General features: G+C 36.9%; 2 protein-coding genes and 1 pseudogene across 2 annotated transcripts; 2 read left to right on the top strand and 1 right to left on the bottom strand.

Annotated features, from left to right (window-relative positions):
- Window positions 1-7,515: 7,515 nt before the first annotated feature.
- LOC113322372 (2,3-bisphosphoglycerate-independent phosphoglycerate mutase-like) lies at window positions 7,516-11,388 on the top strand. The gene is made up of 8 exons (XM_026570443.1): window positions 7,516-7,725; window positions 7,861-8,022; window positions 9,063-9,190; window positions 9,460-9,610; window positions 9,747-9,950; window positions 10,265-10,689; window positions 10,779-10,971; window positions 11,059-11,388. The coding sequence occupies exons 2-8, from the start codon at window positions 7,861-7,863 to the stop codon at window positions 11,170-11,172; spliced, it is 1,377 nt and encodes a 458-aa protein (XP_026426228.1). The 5' UTR covers window positions 7,516-7,725; the 3' UTR covers window positions 11,173-11,388.
- Window positions 11,389-11,973: 585 nt separating this feature from the next.
- LOC113321143 lies at window positions 11,974-15,426 on the top strand (annotated as a pseudogene).
- A 736-nt stretch (window positions 15,427-16,162) lies between these two features.
- LOC113324222 (F-box protein At3g07870-like) lies at window positions 16,163-17,555 on the bottom strand. Its single transcript, XM_026572541.1, has 2 exons — window positions 17,478-17,555; window positions 16,163-17,410 (listed from the first exon to the last, which is right to left on the bottom strand). Exons 1-2 carry the CDS (start codon window positions 17,553-17,555, stop codon window positions 16,163-16,165), a joined length of 1,326 nt encoding a protein of 441 aa, XP_026428326.1.
- Between the last annotated feature and the right edge of the window lie 3,193 nt (window positions 17,556-20,748).

Here is a 20,748-nt window from a genome sequence, read left to right as displayed (position 1 = left end):
TTTTCAAGTGATCGAATGATCAATACGAAACCTTCCGAGTCACCATCAAATAACTGTCTCACACAAATCATGTAAGATGTTTCAAGACAATTTTCACATGATCATATTTTGACTTATTATTTAGTTTCCAACAAATAAATTGTTCCCAACTAAACTCGTCAAGAATAATGATGAACGTAGCTAAAGCAAAAAGCTTCCAACACATATTTCGAGAAATATGTAAGCGAGTTAAACTCAACTCGAAATATCAAATGTGTATAATGTAAAAGTCTATATATCTATATGACTTAGTCTCAATAGGAGATAGAATAAAATAGACTTCTGAGTGATAGAAAACTTTTAGTTTCCACATACCTTTTGTTGATGAAGTTCCTCCAAGCTCTCCTCAGTAGATCTTCGTCTTCAATCGATGAATGTCGTGAATTCTAAAGTCAACTACACATTATTTCATAAACCGAGACATAACTATAAGTAGACTAGAAATCAAGACTTATAGTTTTGATCACCTAAACTTGACAAACAACCTTGAGATAGAAACGCTTGCGAGTTCGACCGAGCAGTGCTCTAACATGTTGTATCTAGATACTGCCTCAAAAATTGTAACATCGTTAGTTCTTTTCGTATATACTAGTTTTATTACTATATCCAGTTTATATTTATATCATCTTTTATCCGTGAAAGCAAAATACTGGTAATATTTTTATTTTGTTAAAGGGAGAGAAAAAACGGATTTGAGGAGCATAAAAATCGTAGTTGACATGTTCATCACGACCAGTTTCATATATTTGTGGGAATCAGACAAAATTATCCTTGCTGGCCATATCATCTTCTTTCACACGCTTGCTTATGCAAACCGAACCCTTGCAGTTGCACAAAAATTTCAGACTTCCATTAATGGCGACCAGTTTTATCTAGCCATTGTTTCCTCACTCATATCTAAAAATGAATTGCGAAATCATAATTTTAAAGATGATTTATATGATCAATCAAAATATTATATTTTGATCTTTGTTTTATCTCTACACTAGAAATAACCCGTGCTATAACGACACTGGTTAAGACCGAATCAATATTACGTGTAATATAATTCTAATAAATTGATAATAGTTATGTTGAAAAAATAAATATATTTTTTTTTTGCTAATTAAAAAAAATAGTATAAAAAGCATGGTAAACTATCTTATCCATGTTTCTTTGAAGAATTGTCATAAGACAATTATGAAAACTATGAGTATTTCATCCAAGTGCTTACATTCCTTTTGAATGCAATCAACGGGTGAATACATTTTGCTAATGCTGGAGACTTTATGCTGGCTAAGGCTACTTATTTATATTGGTGGAATAGAAAATGCAGTGTACTAAAAGTTATATATTCTAGGAATATAAGAGTTTGTAAGAGGTAATAACACAACCTAAAAACAACGGCGACGTAATTAATTAACATGATTAAGATCATCATAAAAACAACGACGACGTAATTAATTAACATGATTAAGATCATCATATATACAACTAGATGTAACTGGCCATGTAATGAGCGAATACTTTCCTTTATTTTATATATGACATGTTTTGAATACTCATGTCATATTTCGATATTATGTGTGTACTTACTGAAATGAACTGTACTGCACAGGAATAGTCATACTACAACCATTTTTCTTCTATTAAATCGACTCCTTCATGACCAAAGCTTAGATAATTATTTTTTAAAAATAACAGAAAATTTATTAAACTAAGATTTTCTAAATGATGATTTTAAAAAAATCACTTAACTTTTTATTAATTAAAATCATCAACAACAAGAGATGACTGAGTAAAACTAGTTGGAATCCTAGCAACAAGCTGGGCTCCTACCCCTTTCTAAATACAATCCCTAGTCTATGAAAAAAGAATTACATTTCCTTGCATTAACATCGAATCTAGACAAGTGATTGTGCAGTCTCTTAAAAAACACAACTGTGTGTTCCCCAAGTTCACCAAACGTGGAAAAGGCCAAAGCACCAAACCCATAACCCTGAGCAACACACTTATCAAGATATTTCTTATTCTTACGCATAATGACATTACTTAAGGCAAGACCAGGCTGGAACGCACGAACCCCATCACCGGTAAAAGGGGAGACCCTAGTTATATCAAAACACATGTCACGACCATTGTCCCAATTATAAACAACAATATCAGCAGGCCGCAAAGCATCACCCTCATTAGACATAAGACCTAAGGAAACTTCTTTCCTGGCAGGCACCCCAGCACGAAAAGACATGTCAGCAATGGTATCTCGAACAAGTTAATGCTTAAATTTAAGTCCCACCTCATAGGCACAATGCATGGCATGGTCTCAAAAACAATCCATGTCACGGTTGGAGAATGCACATAGACTGCCTTCAGAAGGGATACCCAAACGGTAGCATATGACAACGCTAAATTGGCGCGTACCCACTCTCTGATTGAGGTCGTCGATAGGTTGAACTTTAAGAAAGTCTTGAGCATGAATAGACTTATTGCATTTCCAAAGAGCACAATCACGTTGAGACATTAAAAATTTCATCGGCATGTCCTTCATAACAACATCAAAATATTTAACCGCCAGTAACTTCGATGGGTGGGTGGGGAGGGGGGGAGTAAAATTGATTCTGGTATTAGGATATACACTGGAAAACAAATCAATGGCCCTTTGCAAACCGAGGTCAGGGCATTGCAGTCAAGAGTTTCGCAAGATAATGGACTGGAGAGGTTGAGTTTGGATAACAGACGCAAAATAACAATAATGCATAGTATCATTCATAAAATACAGGCCCAACACATCATATCTGAGAGGAAGCGAGGCCAAATGAAGCTGCAACGGTCCCATGCATGGCCCATCATGCCACAATGTGACTCTGGTGCAGAGCTATATGAGAGTCAAAAACAACTTGCACCTCCTTCAAAAACTCAGGTAAAGTAGTTCTCACTAGGGGTGGGACTTGGGTTGGGTTAACCCACCCAACCCATTACCAACCCGAACGTTGGGCGGGCATGAGCGACGTACATCAAAACTTTGGGCAAGCTTGGGCATAATTTTTATAAACCCGAGTTAAATTTGGGCAAGCATGGGCACAAATATTTATAACCCAAACAACCCGCACAACCCGAAGAACTATGATGAAGCTATTTAAAGATAAACTTTAGATATTATCTTCACATCTAATAATGAAAATATAAATTATATCTATCTCATTAATCAATCATTCAATATGAAAAAAGTTTATATTATTGTACATAATCTTCGGTTATTTGGAAATTTAAGATAAATGGAGCAATTAAATCTTATTATTACCAAAATTTATTATTATCGTAATAACAAACTCATATGTCTAGTGAAACTTGGGTCAACCCGAGGAACATAATTTGGGCGGACTTGGACAGTACCTTCATGGGTTCCACGGGTTCGATGGGAAATCTGGACAAGGGATTCCTAGCTCGGGTCTGACACGACCAAGACTTCTAACCCGCCCAACCAACCCAAGTCCCACCCCTAGTTCTCACAGAAAAATAAAGCTTAGAAACCCCTGCACAACTCCTCAACAAGTGAAGCTCACATTGAGGGTCTTCAATCTTTTTCACTGCATCCATGAGAACATTAGTCTTACAAACTCTTGACTGAATTAGATTGCTATATAACTCATGATATAGACTCACAGGACCACCCAACAATTTAACACCTTTGTAAGGTCTACTAACCTGAGGAGAAAAAACGTCATCACACCGAGAATCTGCATATGGCAAAAAAAACCCGGTCTTTGAGATGTTGAGATGAAGACCAAGCTTACTCCCCTAAGTCTGGATGATGTTAAAATCCTTGGTGGCCATAAGAGTATCACCAATAATTGTCCCATCTTATAAATAGCAAACCTGTAAATCAAGTTGGCACTGATCGGCAATCCTCTTGGCCAAGGGATGTAACGTGAGTGCAAATAGGAGGGGGCCGAATGGGTCGTCTTGCTGAACACCTTGGGCCAACGACAAGATAAACTCATTGTAGTATAATCTAGGCGACTTATAATAACAGAACTCTACCCATTTTGAAATGGAAGGGCAACGGATTCAGACTTCCTGAAGCATAGCCGACCTATCGCCTAGATTGAAGGAATTTTTAAAATCCACAAGCAACATTGTCATAGTTTGAGATTTACCTTTGTCCTTGATGAGCCTGTTAAAAACATGCAAGATTGCTTCCCCACCACACAGAACACCAACACCAAATTGAAAGTCTTCGAGGTATGTGCACATTTTCTTGCCCACCGAAAGAGTATCAACCTTAGAAACAAGACGTCGTCACACCGTGCCAATAATAATGGGGTGTATCCCACCGACTGGTTTAAGGAGCGAAGTTAGTGGTGGCTTGCCATATACTCACCCAATTGAGCATGACAAAGACCATCCAACCATAGGCTAACAACTTCACTGATAGACACAATAAGATCGTCTGCAACCCCAGCAGCCGGACCATTAAGCGCGTCAAGTAGCTGTTGTACTCTCAACCCGTCTTTACCACACGAAGTGCCCTTTGGAAATCTCTTCAATCTCCCTAAGATAATTTCAGAAGATGAAATTATTTTGTTTGTGTAGTTCGGAGTGGAAGGAATGGTCGGTGGGGTCCAACATGATTTTGAAAGTATCCTCACCATGTGGAGCTAAACCATCAGATGCAAGCACTTTTATAGCATCAGAAAAGAGACCATTGCGTATCTTTTTTCTACAAACTTTGAAAGTTCAGGGACTCCCGGTCTTTAACCTTGCTATGCTTTTTACTAGTTGGATGTTGACAATCCTGCAATAACTCATGTGCTAGTCTGATACAACCATCAGGTTCATACCAGTGTGCAGTAGATTAGTTTATAGAAGAAATCTGAAGTTTCTTTATATTCCCCGACTTCTCTTCAACACTGCTCTTAGGAACATAAGTATGTAGAACGTACAACAACAACATTAAAAGCTGCACCCAAACAGAAACATCGTGGGGGCAAGCAATGACTACATATAACATAAACTTCAGTGCCCTCGCGAACCAAAACTTGCACTTAGGTGGAATGTTCTTGACATTACGCAATTGCTTCTGTAAAACCCTGTCGAGAAGATCCAAATTAAGACAAGGAGATTGGGTTGCAGAGTTACCAGAGTCGACTGTATCGGCCACAAATTCAGGAAATGAAGGACAATAAATTTCATGAATGAGGAAGTCTGCACCATCTCCATTAAAAGGGCCTGGAATCACCGGCATGTATGTATGTCCTCTTCCAAGAACTCGGCACCATACAATCAGCGCATAACCACATATGAAGTTGTCTCAGAACCACTTCCCATGCTTTATACACTTCAGGAATGGTAGCCAATCTATTACTGCAATGATCATTTTCGTTACCATTGACGAAATGCTTATCCTTCAGGTGTGTAAGCAAAGAGTACTTCACACGACCTCAACCCCGAACCCTACCATTGAACCCTTTGAAAGGGCAGTGGAAGAAACCCCAGAGAATCAGAAATCAACTTAGGTTCATGCGAAATGATTGTGCTAGAAATCAAAAACCTAAGAAACTTATTGTGCAGACCGTGGAAGTAATAAGGTTAGAGTAAAAAAAGAAAGAGAAAAGAAAGAAAGAAAGATCGACCAATGAAAACAAGAAGAATCAATGAAGAATGGAGTTGATCAAAGAAACCTCAAAAACCCTTCAAATCAACTGTCGGACTTCATCGCCCGAACGTCTCTCTCTTTCTCAAGAAAAATAATTTTTTTTAAGGGATTTTTTAAATTCCTTAAAAAAAAAGAATTAATAAAGAATTGGATTGGTCAAAGAAACCCCAAAAATACTTCTTAAATATTTTAAATTTTATATTTAACGGATTTTCTCTAAATATATAGAGTTTTTAAGAAAAAACAAAACCCATATTTGAAAAAATAAATGATGTATTCAAATAAATGTCGATATTGTTATTAATTTGAGACCTAATAATTAGTTTTAAGCCATTTAAGTTACGACGTGATGTCAAAGTACATAGATACCCTACATTTGATATGTTGAGGAAATCCATCACATGTTAGTCAATACTTATATATATCTTTTTAAAATATTTGTATATTTGTAGATAAAGACTATAATGGAAAAATCAAATAATGAGATAATTAAAGTAATGATCTTGTATTATTTATGATCTAATTATGAGAGAAACCAATCAATACGAATTCATAATGAAAAGAGGTTATAACTCTTACATCCATCAAATGTCTTTGGCTGGGATGAAACTAGGATGGTCGAATGCAACGTTTGTCTCTCAAAATGTTATCCGACCGTCCGAGGCTCAAAACCCCTTCTGTTTTATATTATAGATATTGACGAGTGTTTGAAGAAACCCTTGACAACAATAAGGAGAAAATTATTGCAGCTAATTGTCGAGATTGATCGAAATGCAATGGAAGCAAAACCATCATTTAGCAGATTAATGGCAATTCCAGTAAATCCCATTAGCAAAAAAGAAATGATGAAGCCTCCTCCATTTATCTAACGTCATTCAAAAACCAGGACCAATACGCGTAACTAATAAAAATCATTACTAAGTGATGCCCAATGCATCACTATAGCTGGTTAATTAGGTAGAGATGATTTTGATTTAGTATAAGATATCATGCATTTTTGTTGATGGTGAGAGATTAGGGTTGGAAGATGCATACGAGAGATGTTGAATGTGTGATTTACTTTTATGGTCATTAAGCATAGTTCTGCGATTTATATGGTGTATCAAATCGATGTTAATCACCGAATCAACCACGATTTTTGCACTCCTCAAATCCTTTTTTGCTTTCCCTTTAACAAATATCTATTTATTTTTAGTCAAGGTGGCAATTTACCCATAAGGGCCATAACCATTTAAAAGTTATTTAGCCATCACCGCTTATTTTTCCTTTAGTAAGCATATACCTGATTATTCCTGTAGCTAACAATTACTAGAAAAAACCACCTCAGTAAATGTAAAACCCGATAATTTAATTACTGCAATTATGAATCTAAAATTTTGGAAATTTATTGTTGATCAAGAAATTAAATACACTAATTTTCTTGAGGCACACTCTCACGCACTACAGCAGTACAACTCTTTCACTATCTCAGTGCACACGTGACGTGACACGGTTGCACAAAGGCGGATATTCCAAGAATTGTCCTACTTCCAATAAAACAGTAGTCCCAAGCCAATAGAATTTGTCTACCAAAAAGATAAAAAAGCATACACGACATATCTTTGCCACGCAGTCAACTTTGGAATTTTCCACTCGTCAGATTAAAAGATGTACAAATTTTAATACTCCAGAGACACACCTTATCAGTGAATCAAAATATAGCGATATTAAACTAATTTTGATTGGACGGCTTATGTTTGTTAGTTAGAGTTAGGCGTGGTATTGTGACTATTGTCCGTCAGATTATATTAGTTAATGCTAAGATAAGCCGTAGTTAGATACAGTTTTAACCTGCGCACGGTAGGGTAACCGAACTTAGAAGAAATAATTAAAAAAGGAAAAACTGGCGTGCTCTCTCGATCACTCGAAACAACGGCAAGCATCACGCAAAATACTGCCCTTCATCACCGATCGAACTACTTGTTTATAAATACAAGAAATTTGTGGTTGGGGTTTTTGTCTCTTAAATCTTTTTCTCTCCGACTCAAAAACACAAACACCAACAAACAAAGGTGAAACTAGATCTCTGATCTTATCTTTTTGATTTCTTTTTAAGATTTAGGTTTTAGTTGTATTAATGTTATCAACAGAATCCATGTTTTTATTTATCTGAATTCTGATTTGAGATCTTGTTTTTTTTTTTTAAGATGGGAAGTGCTGAAGTCTCATTCAAATTGGCGGATCATCCAAAGCTTCCTAAAGGGAAGGTAGTAGCTCAGATTGTGTTGGATGGATGGGGAGAAGCTAATCCCGACCAGTTTAACTGTATCCATGTTGCTCAAACACCAACCATGGATTCTCTAAAACAAGTAAAAATCTTATTGAATCTCCATTGAATTCCTCTTTTATTTCCGATTATCTGGTGAAAATTTATTGGTTAAAGATTAAAAGTTAATCTCATAGCTCTATTTTTCGATGATTTTGATGTTATCTTATTCATAGATCTTGTTCTGTTCCATTTTCGATGATTTTTATTTTGTCTTTTATCTAGATTTGGTGGTAGTCATTGGGCCATTTCTATTCTTATTTGTGTTTCACTTATTCAATCAGTTTCTATCAGATTTGATGTCTTTTTTTTTTTCTTTTTTTTTCTTTCTTTATTTATATTAATATAAGCTAAATTCATAGTTCACTTCATTGCATGCATGTATGTAATCATGTGAATGTGTGTTAAACCCAATCATTGTTCATCATTAGAATCTTTAATCTTGTACATCATTAGAATCTTTAATCTTAATCGCTTTGTTCAATCTAATTATTTTTGTGAGAATAAACAAATATACAAGTAGTTGAATCTAAATTTTCATATAAGCTGTCTTCTGAATGTTTGTTGAAGCTAATTAAACCTTGCTTGACTTGGGGTACTTTGAAAGTCCCATACATCCCGTAGGTTTTGAGTAATCACTTCAAAATACCTCTTATAATTTTGTTGTTGTTAGACTTGCTTAGGTATGTCTTTTATATCTCGTCCTTTCAAAACTTGTCAGGTATCCACTGTAAACCTCTGATGAGAATACTAAAATAAGGCTAGTGGCATACTAAAATTTTCGCCAATCTGATTCAGAACTTGCTGAAATATTACACTGATTGTCTTTACCTTGCTCACTAATATTATGTTTTCTTTTTAATATCAGGGCATTGATTTTTATTTTTTTTAATATTTTTTTATGGCCTAATATTGGTACAAACCTTTGATATTAGAGAAACATGATTTATCTGATGGATTTTCTTGTACTCTCACTTTCATCTTGATTGGTTTGAAGTAAATATTGTTCCACAATTCCAATATGTTTATTAATGCGAGTAATATGTTTGCTTAGCTGACATTTACTCTTTGTCTGGCGTGAAGGGTGCACCTGAGAAGTGGAGATTGGTAAGAGCTCATGGTAAGGCAGTTGGTCTCCCAACTGAAGATGACATGGGTAACAGTGAAGTTGGACATAATGCCCTTGGTGCTGGAAGAATTTTTGCTCAAGGGTAAGCCTTTCAATTTGATAATTTCTTTTCGTTCTTTTGTCTATTCCTCTTTTCCCTCTTTCTTAAGTAATCAAAATAGTGAGTTTTTACTCTAGGATGAAATCTTGCCTAGTCATGAAGTTTGTTTTCATTTCCTTGAAAAACTGTAAGTTTTTGTATCACATGTATTGTTTCATCCTATTTTGTTTGCCACTCTGTTCACGTAATATGCTGCGTAACTTTGTGTTGGTGAGTATATTTTCTAAAGACCTATATGGTTCTGAATGCAGTGCCAAGCTTGTTGACATTGCACTTGCCTCGGGAAAGATCTTCGATGGAGAAGGCTTTCAGTACATCAAGGAATCCTTTAAGGATGGCACCCTCCACCTAATTGGGTTATTGAGTGATGGAGGTGTCCACTCTCGAATTGATCAAGTGCAGGTACGGTTACATTTGATGAATGTATCCTTCTTTCTTCATTAACCAAGGAAAACACCATTGTTAGTTGCTCCGTTTGTGCTTTGGTTCATCTTTGGTACTTGAGGCACTATATTTATTTGTTCGTTTCTTTGTGCAGTTGCTATTAAAAGGAGCCAGCGAGAGGGGTGCCAAAAGAATCCGCCTTCATATTCTCACCGATGGTCGTGATGTTTTGGATGGTTCAAGTGTAGGGTTTGTTGAAACTATTGAGAATGACCTTGCACAACTGCGAGCAAATGGCGTTGATGCACAAATTGCATCTGGTGGGGGTCGCATGAATGTCACAATGGACCGTTATGAGGTATTAGAAACTCTCTTGACCTGTCAATTGTAGCTTTAAGGTTTTATTTGCAGAAATACACCAAATCTGGCTGAAGTAGACCATTTGTGCTGGTATATATCCACGAAAAGTAATGCCTCTCAAAGTTGGATATCCTTTCTTATAGGACCATGTGCAATTAGGGCTATCAACGACCTTGTAGATTGCCGCACTCGTAGCTGAAGTATTTGTTAAATACCATGATTCCATCTGCTTGATTATCGATTGATATTATTGTATATTTTTTTGTTGATTATGACTTCAGCTGGGTAACTGACAGTTTTCTTTATTATTAGAACGACTGGGGTGTTGTGAAAAGAGGATGGGATGCTCAAGTTCTTGGTGAAGCACCATACAAATTTAAGAGTGCTTTAGAAGCAGTTAAGACACTGAGGGCAGAACCAAAGGCCAATGACCAATACTTGCCTCCATTTGTTATAGTTGATGATAGTGGCAAGGCTGTTGGCCCAGTTTTGGACGGTGATGCTGTTGTGACTTTCAACTTCCGTGCAGATCGTATGACTATGCTTGCTAAGGCCCTTGAATACGATGACTTCAAGGATTTTGACCGCGTTAGATTCCCGAAGATCCATTATGCTGGTATGCTCCAGTATGATGGTGAGTTGAAGCTTCCAAACAAATACCTAGTTTCACCACCAGAGATTGATAGAACATCTGGTGAATACTTGGTGCACAATGGTGTCCGTACTTTTGCCTGCAGGTATAATCGTCCGTAATTTTTGTTGTTGAGTAGAGCTGTATATATTTTGTAGCTGATTTCTAATATAATTCATCTTATTCATTCAACAGTGAGACTGTTAAGTTTGGACATGTTACCTTCTTCTGGAACGGGAACAGATCTGGATACTTTAAAGAAGATATGGAGGAATACGTTGAAATTCCAAGTGATAGTGGAATTACATTCAATGCCCAGCCGCTAATGAAGGCCTTGGAAATTGGTGAGAAGGCAAGGGATGCTATTCTTAGTGGCAAATTCGACCAGGTAATGCAAATGATTTGATAATTAAAATGCTACTAACATTTTGGATGGGCTTTCGAGTTAATTAACGTGTATATCTTTGTTTTCCAGGTACGTGTCAACATTCCAAACAGTGACATGGTTGGACACACTGGTGACATTGAGGCAACTGTTGTCGCTTGCAAGGCTGCTGATCAAGCTGTTAAGGTAATATTTCTTGATTAATTGTTTTTCATCATCCCCTGTAAGAATTGCCCCACTCGCTAGTTATGTGTCTGTGTTTCTGCTGGACTTTCGAGAAAGTGTGAAATATTCCATGAGTTCTTGGGGAAAATTTCCGTTTTTTTTGTTTATAGTTAAGTCCAAGCGTTCTTGGTGCAACAGTATCTGTGTCTTTCTTTCTTTTGTTGTTGTATATAATTTATATGAGATTGCTGCTCTGCAAAGTTTAAAGAAAAGAAAAACTGTTATTTGTAAAAATGGTAACACCAGAAGAAAGGCGTCTTAACTGCTTCTCCATCTAAACCGTGGTTTAGCAGTTAAGGCCTGGATTAAAAGCAGTTGGACTGAACAGCTTTTTGTTCCCTGTTGCTAAACTAAAGACTTTCTTAAACTGGACCTTTTTTTTTTGACATGCACGAGTGCGTAACACAATGAGCATGCTCTTCTAAGTCGTCAGATTTATACATCCACTTATGTGCATCTCTGTAATATAAAATCTGACGGTTTAAAGGTGCTTGCTCATTGCGTGATAGCACTAGCCTTGAATATGTCAAACAACATTTCTCTACTTCTCATTGGACTTCTGTATATCAGCTGGAATCAATAACTTGAATGTGCTTTTAGATATTACATCCACGCCCCACTCATTATCATTCTTCCCTTAACGTTACCCATATTCCACGTACATAGATTCAAATCTAGAGAGAAACAAGCGCGATTTTGAAATTTGAAAAAAGAAAATGTAACGGCCACATTATTTTTGTATGCACATCAATTGCTTTGAAGATTTCATCACTCCTCAAATATTAACTTTACTTTCCCCATCCCTCCTCTCTCTTTCTCTCCTCTCCATCTCTCTGAGAAACTTGATCAAATGGCGTCTCTAACACCAGGAATTACTAAAACTTCTACAATCAATGAATTCAAATACAAAAGTAGCAGGAGAACATAGATCAGTTCTATTACAAGTCATAGGAATAGTTCCAGCTTTAGCAGGTCAAGATCTCTGGCCAAACAATGGTTTTTTTGTTCAACTTTCTGATTCTACAAACTCAACTTATGTATCTTTATCAGAGCGGGATAATGAATTGATTCTTACGAATCGGTTACAACTAGGTCAATTTGTTTATGTTGAACGATTACAGTTCGATTCTCCTGTTCCTCGTGTTTCTGGTCTTCGTCCTATTCATGGTCGTCATTCATTTGTTGGAACTCCTGAACCGCTGATTGCTAAAATTTCACCTTCCAAACGTGGATTTGTTATTCAACCTGTTTCTGATTCTGATCTATCCGTTCATCCTATATCTGCTTATGTTTCTAATAAGAAACGTGAAGAACCATCGAAATCTGAGAAAGATACATCAACACCTTCAAGGCCTGCTCTTGCTTCTCGTGATAATGTTCCATCTTCAAATTCAGGTAATCTCAACAAGCAGTGAAGCTTATTTCTTTTTAATTTTGATTTCAGTTTAGTGCCCTAATTCTATTAGCATCCCTCTTTAAATGGAAATTGCAATCAAAATAGAAAAGAATGCCCTAGATTTGTGTTTTCTTGAATGGTTGATTTTAGTACTGTTAAAATTATGACATCTTAGTGCCACAATTTACTAGCTTCATATACTTTGTACCCTATATTTCATCTGTTTATTGGAATTTTTGGGATTAGAGTGCTGCTATAGACCTAATTTTTGAATGAATACGTATTGGTATTTAGGTAACTGTGTTGAGGGATCTAAACCGCTCGAGAAGCCGCGAAGATTCTCATCTCCAGCGTCAGCCAAGCAGAGATCTAATTCAGTTGGGAGGAAAAATGGAGGATCCATTGTGGAAAGACAACCTTCGCCAGCTAGTAAGGCTGGATCAAGGTCCGCGTCTCCAGTGCCGTCTAAGTGTGTAGTACCAAGCTTGATGCAAGCTCGGGATGACAACCAGAAGACTTCAAGAGAGCCTGCAATTGTGGTACCTTCTAGATATCGCCAACCTTCTCCTAGTCGAAAACAACCATCACCAAATTCAAGAAGGATTTCAGCTTCTCCTGGAAGAAGACTTTCAATTTCTGGAGGAGTGAAGGTTTCTCCTGCTATTGGTGATTCGGCTAGTAAGAAGAAAATGGCAAGTATAGTTGCTGGTATATCGAAGGTGTCAGAGGCATTGGTATCTGGCAAGTCTATGAGGAAGAGTTGGGATGAACAACCAGAATTCGCAGAATTGGTGGAGCATAAAGAAAAGGTTGCTGTTAAGAGTAAACCTGATATGCGAGCTATATTGCGAACTCAGGTATTTTATTCTGGTTGAGTTTTTTGAGTTTTTATCTTTCTGCTATAGCATGTGTTTGCTTTAGTTTTGTTGTTTGAAATTTCGTATATTACTAGTTAACAAACTATTTCATCATCACATAAAAGAACTCCTTTGATCCATAAGCTGCCAGATGGTTGTATTACTAAATGATGGCATACTATGTGGCAACATATCCTACATAGGCTTTCTCTTGTACTAGCAGGTTTTATGTTTTCTCCGTGCTTGTTAATCATGATCCCCCCTAGCCATACAGTTTGTTGAATAATTTGAAATGATAATGGAGATGAGCAAAATTGTAATATAGCAGCATAAATGTTCATGTGTCGCTGTTTTATACTTTTACCGGCCTAGTAAAAGCAATCGGCCTAGTTGAGAAAACTTGATGTGGAGATGGAACTAAAGAAAGCCCTTCTTCAGAGAAGAGGAAAATGTGAATTTTTGTAAAACAAGAACCACACCACTTTAGAGAAGAGGAAAATGTGATTTTTTGTAAAATAATAACCAACACCACTTATGTCTATCTTGTAATATGTAATGTTCCAGGTTGCAATGTCTAGGCGTTTAAGTGATGCCAATGCTGGGCAGACTAATCAGGAGGATCCTCCATCAAACAAAAAACCCAAGGCTAGTTGCAAAGCTGAGAGTTTATCAGTTATTGATAAGCCAATTCAAACAACTCCAAAAATCACTATCCATGAACGAAAGTGGACTGATGGTAGCATTCCGTTAGATGCTGTCCCTGCAAACCTTGCAAAGCTTGGGAAGGTACGCATACTGCAACCGTGGAAATCAAATATGTGACATGTCAGAAGATGTTTTAGTGCTGTATTCCTTTTAATTTCACATTCTTTCTTTTGGAATCAGTCTAGGCAACTTACTTCGGTTCTACTAATTTTATAGGAAGCACTGCAAAGGAGAACTCTAGCGTCTACAGCTGCTATGGAAGCTCTAGAAGAAGCATCTATCACCGAGTCCATCATCAGAAGTTTGAGGTAAACAACTAAAGATGGATTACTATATGAATGCTTAGTGTTACTCTAACTATATTTTTCCATACAACTGGTTCTATCATAGCTATCCTTGTAAAATTAATTCTTTTTTCATCTGCAACTAATTTTGTGTGGTTATATTTCTTTTCTTTTTTTGTCACAGCATGTTTTCGGACCTCTGTTTCTCATCCAAGGTTGCATATCCAATTCCAACCATAGACAGTTTCCTGTCTATTTATGAATCCGTCGTCAAGTCAACCATGCTCGCGGATTCTCTTGCTGCTAGCCGAAGCAATGACAAAAGTGATGAACTTGTGTCGACTGAACGTGCAAAACCCATTAATCTTTGGATTGAAGCTGCCTTAGCTACTGATCTTGAAGTTGTCAGTCTCTTGAGCAACCAAACAGGGACACCACCAAAAATTCCATGCTTATCTGCAACTGATACAAGGCCTCTTCCATCACCTCCAAAGACGACTTTATCTAAAAGGACTTCAAGGATTCCATTACCCGATCAAGTTAATGCGTCATCATGGTCAAGAGGATGTGGAGTTAAAGAGACAGCAGAACTTGCACTGAATCTGAGAAAGGAGATGCAAATGTGGTTTTTGAAATTTGTCGAGGAGGCTCTGGATGCTGGTTTCAAGATCTTTGAGCAAAACTCGAGTGGTGGAGGGCTAGCAGTACGTAAAGATAACAGTGGTCCAGTTGCTGTAGTTCTATCACAGTTGAAGAGAGTGAACGACTGGTTAGATAGTGTTGGAGCAAAACGCGAGGAGTTGGTGACAGAGAAGATTGAACGACTCAAGCGAAAGATCTATGGGTTTGTCATTCATCATGTTGGAACAGCCCTTGATAACTCATCAGCTTTATTATCATCTGCGTAACTCGTTTTTACATTCGTATGTCAGACTTCAATGTATTCGAAACAAGAGTTTTTGTTTCATGTGAATGTGAGTTGTTCTGATCATTTATTCTACATTTGAAAACGCAAATGATTCTTCATTCCAAATTGTCATCTCACTAGAACTATCAGAATGTGAGATTGCCCATATAAATCCTTGGGAACTCGTGGATAGGATGTCTTAACTCTTACTTAAGCCTACTTAGTTTTTCCTTGTCAATGTGTTTTACACGGATTAGCAATTGGGGCATCAAGTTTTAAACCAAATTCGGTTAATTAGAGGTTTCATAAAAGGAAATTAACTCTTAATGGGGTTTAATCTATAAAAGGAGACGACTATGAGAAGTTAGAACTCGAGCTACTATCTTTGTAAAGCTGGAGTTAAAGGTGCTAGTCTGGAGTTAAAAGATTTTATAATCGTTTTAGCTCCAGAAAGCGTTGACATTGGATTTGGACAGTTAAGATGCATTGTTAGATCTTGCAAAAAACGAGGGCTGTCAACGGATCCGCCCTCTTAGTTAACTTGTTTGCAGTAACTTTAACTTAATGGGGCAAAAAGAAATCAAAACCAACAAAAATTCAAAATAGTGCAAAATAAAAGTACTAGGCCGAAAATGGCGGACAAGTCATGAATGAGTTACAATTCTCGTATAACTTAAAGCCGTAAGATCAAAAACGATGCGGCAATATCTTGACGATTGGGTGTTTTCTGTGAAGATAGACCCTTTGGCCGCCAAAATGTATCAAAATAATAGACATGTTTATGTGTAAGATGCTACGCATTCTCTGCAGATTTCTAGTTTCAACGTGAATAATCCTCGGATTCCCATTTTCGTTTACCCAAAACTCTATCTGATTTTTCTTCTGGTAGGTAATTTACCTCATCTATATCACCTTCTCTTTGAAATCTATAACTTCTTCCTAGATCCATCAATGTAACGAAAGTGTTCATGTGGGTAATTGCACGTGTATTTTCCAAGCCTTTGAAATCCCCTACAATCACTCTAGTAGTTGCGGTATTCGGGTCAAAGCGGAAGATAGTTCTTTTCACGTTGTTCCAGAATAGAATTTCACCACCATTTGTAAGCGCGAGAGGGGAAACTTCATCATGATCCCCACTCAAGAATAGGCCTTCCCGTGGTGTAGAGAAAATATTTGTCCAATACCGCTTATTCTGATTCTGATTTGTCATGTCACTGACATTTCCCTTTAATAACCATATTTCGACATTATTGCCTAGTTCATTGTTGTTCAACACATTCCGAGAAACAACACACACAGAATTTTTGAACTCGCGGAGTTCAGGGTAGTACTCTTTACGACGACCAATCTGCACATAACAAGGTGGTTGAGGCAGCAAACAGAATACTTCGTTAGATAAATCAAAGGCCACAATATTGAAGTTTTCATCAATCCAAACCAGAGCTCCACTCATAAGGATACCCGATGAAGCCGATGGCCACAAACAGTAGGAAATTTCTTCTTTGTTCCTCCAACCATTGCCATCGCCAACAGTATACACCTGCACATACCCAATATCTGGTTCTTCCTCCGGATGATATATAATTCTGACAACCTTGTACTCATCCTTAGAAGCGTGGTAACTGAACCCGCTTACAATTCGACTACGCTTTTCAGCATTATAGCTTGGAAGATTAATGCGTTCTCTTGTGATAGGATTGCATATGAAAACCGGATCGTAATAGACTGTATCCTCTACATCAACATATCCACCAGGTTCATTATAGCATTCTCGAGAAAAACAGACTAAGCCGTTGCATGAACCAACCAAAGAATAACGGTAACTACTTAGCATATTATTTGGTATCCACCATTCCTTATTATCTGCTATAAGTTCCTCGTTAGACTGATAATCAACAATTCTAATATTATCGATATTCTCATTGTACTGAAGTTGGAGTTTCTCAGGGTATCCAAATAACGACATCTGATGTTGTTTCTTAATCAAGAAAATGTAACCAAGACTAATATAATCATCAACATACCTTCTATCGTCGTCACGTGCATCAAGTTGTTGACGATATTGTATCTGACGACGAGAGTGAGTATTTGCAAAGTAACTAACTACGTATGAGATTTCGCCATGTTATACATACTTTTACGCACTCTAAGACTGAATTAACAGGTAATCGAGAAAGTATTTCCATTGTTATGTCTGCTTGAAGATTCTCCATGATTTGTATAACAAACGTAGAAAATCTGATATCAAAGACTTAATGGAAGACACAAAAACAAGACACTGAAATACTTCTCTTAATTATTGTAATAAAAACTCATGGCTCAACACCCTATATATATTGTTTAACAGACTTGATGATTAAGAAAACACTTTCCTAATATAACTCAAACTCTAAACATAGAATTCATCTGGAAACTCAAAATTCAAAACAGATTCCTAAGCCAAACAAACTCCTTGATGGCAAAAGTTTCCAAAATATTGCCGCCTTCCAAATATAAACCAGTTTCCTAATACTGTCACCTTCCGTATATTGTCACACCGTATCAACCGTAGCATATTATCTTGATTTATTCTTCACCAACAAAGCTTACTTGCGCTGATGGAAAAGAAAAGAGAGCATAAGATAGCTAAAGTTATCCGGCTATAAAAGAGACATGAAACATTGGATTGTATTTATAGCCAACAACTAGGCAACGCCAATTAAGAATTTATTCTTCCATGTATCGTATTTCCTTATTGCATTTTCCCTGGGTTTACTCAGCCTTCCTTTTCTGGGTCGGACTGTCCAAAGCCCAACAATTAGCTAGCCGTGCAAAGTCAAGGATAGGGGCAAGGTTAGGTGTCCATGTTGACCAGCTACAAGCGCATCATACTAAAGCTAACTGGGGATATAAATTACTATCCCCATCATATAGTGTTTGTTAAGGGGTTTTTTTTGGGGGAGAATATTAAAATACCCTTTGGCTTTTAATTAAAAGGAGAAATAATCGTTTCGTCCTTTTTTTGGTGGTCTCAACACAATTTGGTCCAGCTCGGGAAAACGTGTTTTCTGTTTGGCCATCTATAATTATTTGAAAATGCTAAATGGACAAAAATACCCTTACGTGTTAATTCCTACTTATTTTCGTACATGAGTTCATTATGTTTGATGAATTTCAGAGTTTATTCTTTCAAATGAACAGTTAATAAAACCAAATTAAATCACATATGAACTCTTCGTACATGAGTTCATTCCGTTTGATGAACTTCAGAGTTCATTCTTTCAAACGAACACCTAATAAAACCAAACTAAATCACGTATGAAAAACAGAGTTCATTCTGTAAAATGTACGCAACACAAAACTTCATTATTATGAAAAAAATAGAGTTCATTCTTTTTTCAAATGAACACCTGATAAAACTTATATGAAAACATAGTTCATCTTTCAAATGAACACCTGACTATAAGAAAACAGAGTTCGTTTTTCCAAATGAACACCCAATAAAAGTTCATTATTATGAACAAAAAATCAGAGTTCATTCTATTAAGGGAATTTTGATAAACTGCCCCACTTCCAATTACCGGTTTAGAAAACTGCCCCCGTTTTTTTCAACTTTTCAAAAGTGCCCTTCAGTTTATTTTTCCATCAAAAACTCAGGTTTATTGGTCAAACAGGTCAACACGTGGTCAAAAATAACAACTAAAACTTGTTTGTCCCTTGGTCTTTATGACCTATCGATCGATCGAGAGAAAGTCATTTCTCATTTCTCTTAGGGTTTCAGTTTAGGTTAGCAGTTGCGATTGAGGGATTGCAGATCGATATCGTTATGTAATCTAGAGAGGTTGAGAGATTTAACTTCGTGTTCTGCTTGATTTGACTATGAATGAAAACGAGAAGAAGAAGAAGGTTGTAGACAGGTGAGATTTGCCGAACCCTAGTTTATTTTGATGATGATTTCTTAGTTGTGTAATTTGGGAAGAAATGTAGAGAGGAATTCAAGCTTATGAAGAACCAAAAGAGATGGGTTATTGTCTTCTTCAAAGATTTGGCTTAAGAAATTGAAGTTTAGTCATGAAATTGGTTTGCAGTAGATGTGTAATCGATGGATAAGATGATCTGAATTTTTGAGATGAAAGACTAGGTTTGTGTAATTGTAGGGTTTGTGAAATGTTCTGTTGAATTCAGTGGTGGATTTCAGAAAATAAAGAGAAGAATTAGAAGATGTTGGTCGTTTGACTCTTGGAATTGAGAAGAATATGATTATGGCCAGGGATAGTTGTCACCAAGGATGACTTCAGTGAAGAAAGAACAAGGAAGAGATGGTGGTATTTGAGAATATGTTGAAGATGAGTCAGAAATCAAGAAATTAGGGTTGGAGGTGGATTGTGATGAAAACAGGGAAGAAATTATGGGCTTACTGATGTTGATTGAATGGTGAAATTGCAGGAATGAATGTGCTTAAAGGGTTTAGAAGAGATTGATTGCAGGTTGTGATGATTATTTCAAGATTGTTATTCAAATTAGATGTGGATTTCATAGGTTACTGAAATGAAGTAGATGTATGAATGACTTGGTGCTGGTAATGCTGCAATACAAGGAGGAAGGACAAGTTACTGCCGCACGGTCTGAAATGGTGTTGAATGAGTATCCTAGATGTATGTTAGGACAGGGATGAACTGACAAGAGCAACTGCAGTTAAAGCATGTTGTTGCAGCTAGTTAGTGTTGCAGCTGAGTTGAAGCTACAACTGTAATAAAGTGGAAGGGTTGTGTGTGTTGAATGTTTGAAGCAGTAGTGATCTGGTGCACTGGAATTGAGTCTGGATGGTGATTCTTGAAGTGGTTTTACAGAGTAGAAGTTGCTGGTGATAAATGGCCTGAAGAAATGATGGATGTTGTAACTGGAGTTGTGTTATTGCTGCTTGATTCAAGGTTACATATTGATGTTGCAGGCAGTGTTGTTGAGGGTTATGGAAGAGCTTAGGAGTGTTATGAGTTGTTGATTGTGATACAGCTGAATTTATGGTGGTCTAGATAATAACTACGATGTCTTGCCTTTGTGTTATGCAGTCAGCTGTGTTTAGAGTTGAGACGAAAACAGGGTTACAAAAGAGTGCTAGCATGGTTGAAGTTGTGGTTGTGCAGCGCCATCATGGTGCAGTATTGATTTGGCGTTGGCAACTATTCTGGCCTAGATAACTCAGCCGAGTAAGAATTTCCATCCCATGTTACTGATGTGTGTGTGAGATGCACGCGAGGGGTGTATATGTCATTTGTAGGGTGCCAGCTGGCACTTAACCCCCCTAATTAGCCGTTACCCATTTTTTTTTGAAAAAAACGGGGCACTTTTGAAAAGTTGGAAAAAACGGGGGCACTTTTTTTTTGCTATATTTAAAACGGGGGAAATTTATCAAAATTCCATTCTTTT

The sequence above is a fragment of the Papaver somniferum genome, chromosome 11 (genome assembly GCF_003573695.1).
Source record: "Papaver somniferum cultivar HN1 chromosome 11, ASM357369v1, whole genome shotgun sequence".
Classification (NCBI taxonomy): domain Eukaryota; kingdom Viridiplantae; phylum Streptophyta; class Magnoliopsida; order Ranunculales; family Papaveraceae; genus Papaver; species Papaver somniferum.
The sequence above is the reverse complement of the archived record's forward strand: the minus strand, read 5'-3'. Positions and strand labels throughout refer to the sequence as shown.

Bases quoted from the DNA above. Each gene is read 5' to 3' on its own strand.
- LOC113322372 (XM_026570443.1), top strand. From the start codon at position 7,861: ATGGGAAGTGCTGAAGTCTCATTCAAATTGGCGGATCATCCAAAGCTT. The intron at 10,690-10,778 runs GTATAATCGTCC...TTCATTCAACAG, and splicing joins GTCCGTACTTTTGCCTGCAG to TGAGACTGTTAAGTTTGGAC. The intron at 10,972-11,058 runs GTAATGCAAATG...TTTGTTTTCCAG, and splicing joins TTAGTGGCAAATTCGACCAG to GTACGTGTCAACATTCCAAA.
- LOC113324222 (XM_026572541.1), bottom strand. From the start codon at position 17,555: ATGGAGAATCTTCAAGCAGACATAACAATGGAAATACTTTCTCGATTA. The intron at 17,411-17,477 runs GTATGTATAACA...TCTCGTCGTCAG, and splicing joins CAGTCTTAGAGTGCGTAAAA to ATACAATATCGTCAACAACT.